The sequence below is a fragment of the Octodon degus genome, unplaced genomic scaffold, assembly GCF_000260255.1.
Source record: "Octodon degus isolate 3935 unplaced genomic scaffold, OctDeg1.0 scaffold00077, whole genome shotgun sequence".
NCBI lineage: Eukaryota > Metazoa > Chordata > Mammalia > Rodentia > Octodontidae > Octodon > Octodon degus.
In genome coordinates, this window is record NW_004524653.1 from 11,373,835 (window position 1) to 11,384,790 (window position 10,956).

Here is a 10,956-nt window from a genome sequence, read left to right on the forward strand (position 1 = left end):
TTTAATCCATAGCACTGGGGGAAAAAGAGGCAGTGAGACTACAGCTAAGACAAAGTGAGCAGAAGAATGAGTGGGAGGCACAAAAGTTAGCCAGGATTATTATTATTTTATTTTTTATTTTTTGCGGTACTGGAGATTGAACTCAGGACCCTGCACTTGCCAGGCAAGCACTTAAGCTCCTGAGCTATCTCCCTCGCCCCGAGCCAGGATTATTGACAGACTTTCTTAAGTATGGCTTGAAAAGGAAATGAAGAGTTTCCCACTGAAGGGATCGTGGATCCAGAGTGGTCTGCCTTTGCTCTCTTCCATATTCCCAGTGCCCCAATGTCTGAGCACATGCTATAGACCCACACAGACAAAAGACTGCACAAATACCTGCAAAGAGGTAGCTCAGCAGAGTAGGGAATGTTACTGAGATGGTCCAGATGTGGTGTGGGAAGTGAAAGCAAGCAAACCAAGATTTAACTGAACCAAGACTGGGGAGATAGCTCAGTGGCTTAAGCACCTGCGTGGCAAGCACAAGGTCCTGAGTTCAATCCCTGGTACTAAGAAAAAGAAAAAGAAAGAACTCAACCAAAATAAAAATTCTGTATTAATTCACTGTGAAGGATTTTTTTAGACAGTAAGGAGTTCTGCATGTGGTTCAGTCAAGAGGCCTCTAAAGAGTTTCCAAGTATTCTAATCACCTAAAGGCTGGGCTCAGCTGTGAGGAAGGAATACTATTATTATGAAGATAGCTGCGATGTACTTAATATCTAGCATACTCTGTGTTGTGAGTACCCGTGCTGTGTCACTAGCATGAATCACACCCCACCTAATTCCCACAGCAAACCGCTGGTAATAGGAAGTGGCATTAGCCCCAATTTTCTAGATTAGAAAACTGAAATTCAGAAAAGCTAAAGACTTGTTCTAGGTTTCTTGATTCATTTGGTTTCACACTGGATGAAACTCTATGGGCTTTTTATCTCCCTGTGGTCTGATTCCACGGTGCCCACACAGCCTTCAGTTCCGTACACCAGGTTCTAGCTGTATCAGTACTGGTGAGGGACAGCTAGACGGTGGACATGGCAATTCAGGAGAACGGGAAGGCATAACCATTCCCTGAATGCAGGTCATGCCCACTTAACCTTATCAGCTCCCCCTGGAACTTAACCATCTCCTAAATCCTTTTTTGAACCGAGCTCCTCCAGCAGCCAGAGCCCATCTTTTCAAAATGCAAATCTCATTAGGCCACTCTTCTGGTTACAATCTCTCACCCGTAATCTGGATTGCAGTGCTGTTTGATCTGTCTACCTCTCCAGCCTTTCCAGCCCCTTCACTCTCTGAAAACCAGCAGCCCTGGCTTCTGTTATTCGACATACCATACTCACTTCTGCCCCTGAGTTCTGCAGCCTCTGGTGTGCTCATTGCTTCCTACACTTACAGCATTCCCAGCCACTTGTAATTACACACACTGTATGATTACGTGAGTAATGTCAAGCCCTCTGAGAAGAAGGCATATGTGTACTTTGCACAGCATAGCTGAGCTCTGCAGGGCACAGTAATGGGCACATAGCAGGCTTCAATGTACATCAGCTGAGGAGATAAAATGAACTCAGGAAAGGATCCTGGGATTTAAGTGAGTGAAAGTTTTAAGGTTTTTTTGTGTATGTGCAGGATCTCACTATGAAGCTCGGACTTGTAATGACCCTCCTGATTTGTGCCTCCCTAGTGCTGGGATTACAGGTGTGCACAACCACACCGAGACTCCACTGCCAGGCTCAGCAGGCCTGGGGATGGGGCTGGTGCAGCATGCAGTGCCAGGGATCGAACCCTGGCCCTTGCCCTTACCTAAGCAAATGCTTAGTCTGCTGAGCTATACCACCGGCCCTAAGTGAGTAAAGTTTTATGAATTTAATTTTGATTCAGCTCAAACTTCTAAAAATATTATCAACAAACCTTTTTTTTTATTGTTGTTCTTGTTCGAGACAAGGTCTTGCTCTATAGTTCAGGTTGGCCTTGAAGTCACAATGGAGCCAAGGCTGGCCTCCAACTCACAGTAACCCTCCTGCTTCAGCCTCCTGAGTGCTGGGATTACATATGTGCGCCGCCACCACCACCACCATCACCATGCCTGGCTTCTATTTCATTATCAGCAATTGTTGTAACTGATCATAATGCATTAAAGTCTAGAGTGAATGAATTCCTCTTAGAAATTTGGTTAATTTAAACTCAGTAGTTTATAAGAACTAGACTGGTTTTCACTGCATTGACAGAATGCGGTGCTACCTCTCCAAAGCTGAGGTTCAGGCCCTGGTATTGTGCCTATGTGAGGCTATATCAGAATTGCTAGACAACTTTAAGACATTTTTCACTGGAGATACTGCTCTACAGCACAGCACTTGCCTGGCAAGCACAAGCTCTCGAGTTTGAGTCGTGGTACAAAAAAAAAAATTTTTTTTCCTTTCACCTCACTATAATTTCTCATGGGAGCTTAAATTAGTTCTTGTGGCTCTGATTACGAAGAAATTCCCATTTCTGCCAGCTAATAGTTTCACAGGCAAGCAAAGAATCTGGGTGATGCCGGCAATTCATTAGTAACAGCTGACAAACAGGTTCTCTACTGTCTTGGGACAGTCACTTACAGACATGATGTCATGCTTCTGACCACATTTAGAGGCAGGGATCTTGGGAGCAAAGGTGCTAGTCCCCATGATACCAAAAGGGGCTACAGTATGTGAAGGTGACTCACCAAACACTTGCAGAGGTGAGAACACCTTATTCATCTATTTCTTGTGCGCCTTAAGTCACAACTTCTATTCCTTTTGGGTTGGCTGCCTTAGTAATTTAATTTTTATTTTTTCCAGCTTTATTGAAGTATAATTAATAGAGAGTATATACTGAAAGTGTACAATATGATGATTTGATAGAAACTGTGAATTAATCAAAACAGCTGTCACCAGTTAGCATGGTGTTTGTGCGTACACACACCTGAATTCCATAATCAGCAAATTCTGAGTAAGCAATAGAGTATTATTAGCTATTAACTATAGACACCTATAGTTAGATCCTAGGATGCTGTACATTAGATGCTGTACATTAGATCCTAGGATGTATTTTTTTTTATGTATTTAGTACAGGGTCTATAGGGTCCCACTACACAGATCGGACTCCTAGTGATCCTCCTGATTTCAGCCTCCCAAGCACGGGGATTACAGGCATGCACCACCACGCCCAGTCTTATTGCTCAGTCCCCTAGGGGCAGGGCTGCCATGGCATGCTGGCGATAGAACCCTGGTCCCTGCGCCTGCCTAAGCAGGTGCTTTAGTCCACTGAGTTATCTGGCCAGCCCTCCAGGATGTATTTTTGACATGCAAAGGTATTTGTGATACGACAAATGAAGAAGGCTATAAAACGGAACACTTTTACCCACTGACTGACATTCCCCTACTTTGCTGGTAATCACCATTTTACTCTGCTTCTATAGGTTTGCTAAGCACAGTTTCTGCATTTGTAAAATAGGGATTAAAAAACACCTGTACAGAGTTTCTTGAGCCATACATGAAATAATACACGTCTGATTATGCCTGGCACACAATAGGTACTTCTCTTTCCTTTTGTCAGAAAGTTCTACGCCCTATCTGGATATAAGTGCAAAATACCACTGAGGACGAGACCACGTGTTTTAGCAGAGTCCCAACGGCTGAGTCTCTTGGCCCCTTTGGTCTCACCTGCTCTAGACAGCTCCGACAAGCCTCCTGGATCAGCTGCTCTGTGTCCACCTCGTCTCCCACATTGTCTCGAACATTCATGGCTGCTTTCTGGAAGAACTAGGGACGCACAACAGAGGACAAGGTCAGAAGTCCAGCTGGTTTGCATCAGCTTGAAGGAAACTATTAACGAAACAGAAGCTTCCACTCTATCCTTATACACAAGGGAAAAATGATCACAAACATGGCTTTGGGGTTGGACAGATTTAGATTCATAAACCAGGCTCTACCGCCCTTGTTTCATCACTTCCCTCCCCATTTCTTTTTCAAATCCAGGGCCTCACACTTAGCAAGCCAAGTGCTCTAGTGCTGAGCTGCATCCTGAGCTCTTTTTATTTTCTCTTGAGACAAGGTCTTGCTAAGTTACCCAGGCTGGGCTCCTACTTGCGACCCTTCTGCCTCAGCCTCCTTGACTAGCTCTGGGATTATAGGTTTTGTGCCACTATGCCTGTTCTGGGGATGTACTTTTGACATAAAGAGGCATTCATGATGTAATAACAAATGAAACAAACAGGTTACAAAATAGGTTAGTATAGAATAAGCCTATTTATATAAAATAGCAAAAAGTAAAGATATAGAGGCAAAAGAACTATAAGGGCATATATCACAATTACATATATATATTATATAAAGGAACAGTGGTGGTATTATGGATATTTTCTTCTCTTTGCTTATCTGTAGCCTCCCAGTTTTTTAAACGTATATGTACTATTAAATAAACAAATGCCTGTGTTGGGGCTGGTGAGATAGCTCAGTGGTCTAAAGTGCCTGCTTAGGCAATCGCAGGGACAGAAGTTCGATCCCCTGCACCACAAGCCATGCTAGCCCTGCCCCCAGGGTGGGCTGGCCACACACACACACACACACACACACACACACACACACACACGAATGCCTGTGCTTGAAGTGAATAGGCCAGGGGAGGCCAGAAAAAGATCAAGACAATACCAAAGTCCTAACCGGATTCACACTGTCCAATCCACAATCTGTTGAATGGGAGAAGACCCACATGGGCCCCAGGAAACCACAGCCCAACTGGCAAGGACTGGAAAGGCAGGTTATTCTATTGGGTGAGAGGGACAGTTAGAGCCTGAAAATCCTGGGGGAGCCTGAAAACACATTTGGGAGGCTCCTGGGAACATCTGTTAAAGTTAAATGTCTCTAAAATAAAGTGTCAGACCTGTCCAGTGTATAAGAAAATTCAGGAAACCATAACAAGGCTCCTTACCTTGGGAGACATGATAGGAATGTACTGCCACTGTATGTTTAGCATAGATACATGCTTCTGTTAATATCAAACCAAAGAGAACAGTGTGAAAAGACTGGAGTAGAGACCTGAAGAATTTAGGAGAAATTCTACAGAACAAATTAAATGGCTGGATGAGCTCGACTTCATGTTTGCTAGGCAAGTGCTCTACCACCGGGCTGTATCCCTTACCCAGTTACATTTGTCTTCAAAAACAACTAAAAAACTGGAGATAAAGGGTTGGTGGTGCATTACTATAATCCTAGCAGTTTGTGAGGCTGAGACAGAAAGATTATAAATTCTAGCCCAGCCTGGACAACTTAGACCCTGTCTCAAAATAAAGAAGATCTGGCAATGAAGCTTAGTGTGAAGGCCCTGGCTTAATCTCCAGTATTGCAAACAAAAAGCAAAACCACTAAATACATTGGACATAAGTACTAGTTAAGTGAAAGTCAGTTAAAAGCTAAAGTAACTTGGATACTTTTTAAGTAGCTTATGGGAAGGAAGTGTAAAAAATGTATGGGAGCTGGGTGTGGGGGCACAGGCCTGTAACCCCAGCACTCTGGAGCTGAGGCAGGAGGACTGTTACCAGCAGGAGGCCAGCCTGTACTACAGATGTGAGACCCCCATCTCAAAAAACTAGCAAGCGGAAAGCATGATGGTACATTCCTGTAAGCCCAGATTCCAGAGGCTGAGACAGGAGCATGAGGCCAAGTTCGAGGCCAGATTACACAGTGAGTGCAAGGCCAGCCTGGAATACATAGTGAGGCCTGTCTCAAAGAAAAAACAAAGATATCTGGGGTGAGCGTAAGCACCTCTGGATCTGAGAATGAAATGAGACCATCAACACTGCTGGTAGAAATGCAAACTTGCACAACTTTTCTGGAAAACAATTTTTTCTTTCCTTAATACTCACTGAATCCATCCTTAGGAATGCACTCCTCAGAAATACTCTCACAACTGAACAAACATACATATCACAATGTTCGTTATAATATTGTTTGTTTGTTTTTTTTAAATTTTTTTAAATTAATTAATTTTATTTATTTTTTGTGTGTGGCCAGCTCAGCCCACCTGGGGGCGGGGCTGGCTGGCATGCGGTGCTGGGGGATTGAACCGCGGTCCCTGTGCTTTGCTGAGCTTGTTCCAAGTAGGTGCTTTAGACCACTGAGCCATCTCACCAGCCCTATAATATTGTTTGTAATAAAGAAAAATTGGAAACAACCTGAATTTTCTAGGGATTATCAGTTAAATTTGGGATAGACTATGCAACTGTTAAAGCTACTATGGTCAAAATATCAGGTGAAATAAGGTGCAGAATAGTGTGTGTAAAGTAAGTTTTTAAAAAATATCATGGTCAGTCGGGGAGATGGCTCAGTGGAATAAGTGCTTCCCTGGCAAGTGCAAGGGCCTGAGTTTGATCCCCAGTTCTGCCAAAAAAATAAAAAAATAAACTCTACCTTTGGGCTGGGGAGATGGCTCAGTAGAATAAGCGCTCACCTGGCAAGCGCAAGGGCCTGAATTCAATCCCTGGTTCCACAAAAAAACAAAAAACAAAACAAAAAAAAAAAAACATGGTCAGATGTGGTGGTGTATGTCTGTCTATAATTCCAGTACTCAGAGGCTGAGGCAGGTGGACTGCCACAAGTTCGAGGTCAGCCTGGGCTACATAGTAACTTCAAGGCCAACTTAAAACGTAAAGTGAGACACTTCAAAAAACCAAGGGGGAGAAAACATAAACATACACATATACACATAAATGAAGCTGAGAGACTATATAGTTACTGTCAGTCTATATTTTTTATTGGTATTTTTGGGAAGAGGAGGAGGAGAAAGGAGGGAGAGAGAGAGCGAGTAAGCAAGCATGAAAGAGCAAGTGAGCGTGAAAGAACGAGCAAGAGCACACATAAATTAGCATCTGTATTTTTTTTAGGGGCTGGGGATTTAGCTCAGCGGTAGAATGCTTGCCTAGCAAGCTGGAAGCCCTGGGTTCAGTCCTCAGCACCAAAAATTAAATATAAACCTCAAGTAAAAAACAATTACAACCAAAACACACACACACACACACACACACACACACACACATAAACCCTCAAAAAACTCAAAAAAGTAAAAAACAAGGCAACTGTACTTTTTAAATAACTACTTTTGTGATGTGTGTGTGCTTTACGGTGCTGAGGACTGAGTAAAGGCCTCACACGTCATGTAAGTGCTCTAACACTGAGCTACATTCCTAACCATTTTATTTAATGTATTTAGTACAGGGTCTACAGGGTCTCACTACAGATTGGATTCATAGGGATCCACCTGTTTTCAGCTTTCCAAGCACTGGGATTACAGGTGTGCATCACCGCGTCCAGCCTCAAGCGTTGTTTCAGGGGGGCGGGGCTGGTACAGCATGCTGGGGATCAAACCTGGTCCCTGAGTTTGCTTAAGCAGGCACTTTAATCTGCTGAGCTATCTGGCCAGTCCTCTTATTGATAAATTTTGGAACAGAATTTGGCTAATCTAGTCAGTCTGATCCGGACTTGTTCTTCTCCTGCATTAGCCTCCCAATAACCAAGATTTTCATATTAAAAATTTCATGGGGCCAGGGGTATAGCTCAGTGGCATAGTGCCAGCCTGGTAAGCTCAAGGTCCTGAGTTTGTTTCTTGGTTAAAAACAACAACAACTACCACCAACCAACCAACCAACCAACCAACCTTCATTTGGACCTGCGAGTTAGCTCAGTGGACTAAGTACCTGCTTTGGCAAGTGCAGGGACAGGGTTAAATCCCTGACACCATATGTGGGCCGGCCCCACCCTGGCTAGGGCCAGTGAGTCTGGGCGTGGTGGCACAGCTTATAATCCCAGCGCTGGGGAGGCTGAAAACAGGAGGATCACTACAAATCTGAGCTGTGTAGTGAGACTGTACCAAATACATTAAAAAAAAAAAAAGCACAAAACCCCATTCAAACATACAGAAACATAGACTTGTTCAACATCTAATACCCATTACCTAGAATATTAACATTTTACTATATTTGTTTTATTTATCACATATGTAGTCATTTTTTTCATCAATCTGTTTTATGATTTATATTCTCTCTCTTTTTTTTCTGCTTCAAAACTGGGCTCCTGATCTTATTGGTAAAATGATGCTGGAATTACCCCTAAGGAGGGAAAATATTCTTAAGGGAGAGTGCAAAATTGATAAACTTGAGACATCTGTGTGTGCCATATACATCAGTGGTATTGGGAGAAATGAGGCTGCCCAGGCATCTTTTTCCTGTAAGCTTTTAAGGCTTTTTCTCCTTCTCACCTTCATGTACTTGTTGAAGACTGTCTGGATCTCTTCATTGATGCTAGGCTGCAGGACAGCTCGGAGGAGATCCATAGAGATGGCAGGATCTGTAAAGCTGCATTCAGGAGGGCCATGGAATCAGACATTCCATATCCTTTTCCAATCTGCCCAGCCAGCTGCTCATACAAGATCCTTTAACAATGATACTAGAGAGCCTTCAATGAACATAGCTATGTCCTAAAAATCTGGGCCAATACATAAGCAGCATGATTTTGTTCCACTCTCATAACTATGAAGCAGGTGATTTTCAAAGTATTTTATGAACATAAAAGTATTTCAATGTATTTATGCAGAAAATCTATACGCTTTAATAATTATAGTGACTACCTATTTAATCACCAACCAGGTTAAAAACAAACAAACAAACAAACAACCAGTCACCAAAGGCCCATCTAGTGCTCTCTTTTTCCTGGGCTGGATGCTATTTGTAGCCCCACTGTACAGTTGAGAAAACAGACACAGGGAGGCCAAGTGGCCTGTCTCAGGTTATCTGGTTAATAAATGCCAAACTGTACCGGAATGCAGTTGACTGACCCTAGAGTGTGTGCTCTTTGACTTTGGAAGTTAGCCTCCGGGGGAAAAAAAAATCATTTTCTCACTTTGGGGCCAGGGAGATCGCTCAGCAGAGGCAAGCGCAACGGCCTGAGTTCAATCCCTGGTTCCTCAAAAAAAAAAAAAAAAAAAAAGTTAACCTCAGAGCCAGTCAGTCTTAGAGTGTTAACGCCCCTCCCCCAAGTTTGCTGATGAGTTTACAGAGGGAAGTGACCTGCTCGAGATCACACACAGAATCTTAAGTCTTTTCTTTTCCTGTGCAGTGCCCTTTCTACTAACTGTAGATCTCTCTCAGCTTTGTGCATTGCGGATCCCAAACCTCCTATCCAAGTCCGTGCCTGCGATATAAGCCCAGCCCGGTCAGCCTTACCTTGTAGTCATCTGGGAGCGGCGGCCTCTTCGCTGCACCTGCCGGTGCTTTATCATTATGTTCCAAGGGTTCTGTGAAGATGAAGGGGGCAAATGCCACTGATCCCAGAGACACTGGGATAGGATGCAGAAGGGACAGGAAGCTAACTCTAGACATTGCTGCTTTTCAGAGTCTTTTACCACCTCCGCCACCTTGGGGAATGTGGGAGAATGAGGCACTGCCAAGGAAGAGAACTGAAGAAAAGTCTCCTGCTTTAAAAGTACCGACCTTTTGCAGAAAGGAGGCAGGAAGGGGGTGTAGTGCTTACCGAGGGGTCTACTCTACGGCAGGTGAGGTGCAGGGCACTTTACCCGCCTTCACCATCCCATCCCTACAACTTTACGAGGTTGGTACTAATTTCCACTTTAAAAGAAGCGGAACCTAGAGCTTAAGGGGTTGTCAGACAGGCCCAAGGCACCAGAATCTGAACCCAGGTCGTCGGACTGTGAAAACGGCAAGCCCTCGGCAGCACCAGTCGCCGCGTTCTCTGCCCGCGGGCCAGGGTCCCGGGAGCCCGAGGCCCTGCCCAGCCCGAGCCCGGGCTTCAGTGGGGGCGCCCTCACCGTCAGAACCAGCTGCCCTGCTGCGCCTGCATCACCCAGTTCGGGGCCGCCCCGTTCTGCTCCGGCGGGACCCCGCGGCTGTTCGACGTCGCCAGTAGCCCCCATGGCGTCCCGGACCCCGACAACCTCAACCCGACTGTGCCACCGGCCGGAAAATGATACCGTGACGTCACGACGGCGCGCGGCTCGCTGGCCCGGAAATGCTTCACGATAGCTGCGTGGTTGCTATGGTAACCAACCCCTGCCTTTTGCGTAAGTCCCGGACTTTTACCAAGGTGGTGTTGGTTTTCTCGCTGGAGGCCTACGCTTTAGGGTGGAGTGTGGGAGTTCTGGGACCTTTCAGTGCAGGGAGGTTCCCAGTGAGGCCAAGGCCAGAGGGATGAGTGCGGGGTGGGAAGGGCGGGGCCGAGTTTCCACGGGCTGGGGTTTCCGAAGAGTGGAGCCCTGTAGTTGGGGTTTTGAAAAACTGCGGTTTCTGCTTATGCCTGGCGCCGCGCTCTAGAATTGGAGCCAGGCTAATACGGCGACCAGGAAACCCAGCAAGGTGAGCTGCGGTCTGTGCCATCCTAGACACTCACCGCATCTCGCCAGCTTTTGACCTCAGGGCCTGACTTTGGTGTCTGAAAGCATCAGAATGAAAGTTGGGTCTTGACAGTAGGCTTTTGGCCAGGGGAGCTGCGCTTTTCTCTGTAGATGTATGACTTTTGTGATCGTCTGGGGATCAGTGGCGTAATAGCTCTCTTGTTCCCCCCAGAAATCCTTTCCGTTCTATCTTTAGAGGTGAGATGCTCCTGAATAGAATTGGATTCCTAGCTGGGCGTGGTGGCACATGCCTGTAATCCCAGCACTCAGGGAGGCTGAAGCAGAAGTATTGGTGTGCATTTGAGGCCCACCTGTGCTACACAGTGAGTTTAGAGTTAGCCTGAACTACATAGCGAGACTGTCGTAAAAAGAATTGGATCCATTTATGGATGCTAGAGAAAGTTATTCTTACCAGGTCATGATACTGGGTAGTAGAAAGTCATGAATATTGCTTTTGGAATGTTATGGGCTCAAATCAGATATAGGATGGTGTTTAGGAATACTGGCTGT

General features: G+C 45.2%; 1 protein-coding gene across 2 annotated transcripts in view; it reads right to left on the reverse strand.

The window, feature by feature from the left end:
- The window catches only part of Dnttip1 (deoxynucleotidyltransferase terminal interacting protein 1), a 42,666-nt gene extending 32,626 nt beyond the window's left edge, over window positions 1-10,040 (reverse strand). The window contains exons 1-4 of one of the 2 annotated variants that reach the window (XM_004636096.2): window positions 9,865-10,040; window positions 9,263-9,333; window positions 8,299-8,395; window positions 3,711-3,809 (exon numbers count right to left, since the gene is read on the reverse strand). In XM_004636096.2, the coding sequence (XP_004636153.1) occupies window positions 3,711-3,809; window positions 8,299-8,395; window positions 9,263-9,333; window positions 9,865-9,969 (372 nt within the window). In that variant the 5' untranslated portion in view covers window positions 9,970-10,040. The remainder of the gene's footprint in view (window positions 1-3,710; window positions 3,810-8,298; window positions 8,396-9,262; window positions 9,334-9,864) is intronic. The other variant, XM_023720810.1, reaches the window with a different exon arrangement.
- Between the last annotated feature and the right edge of the window lie 916 nt (window positions 10,041-10,956).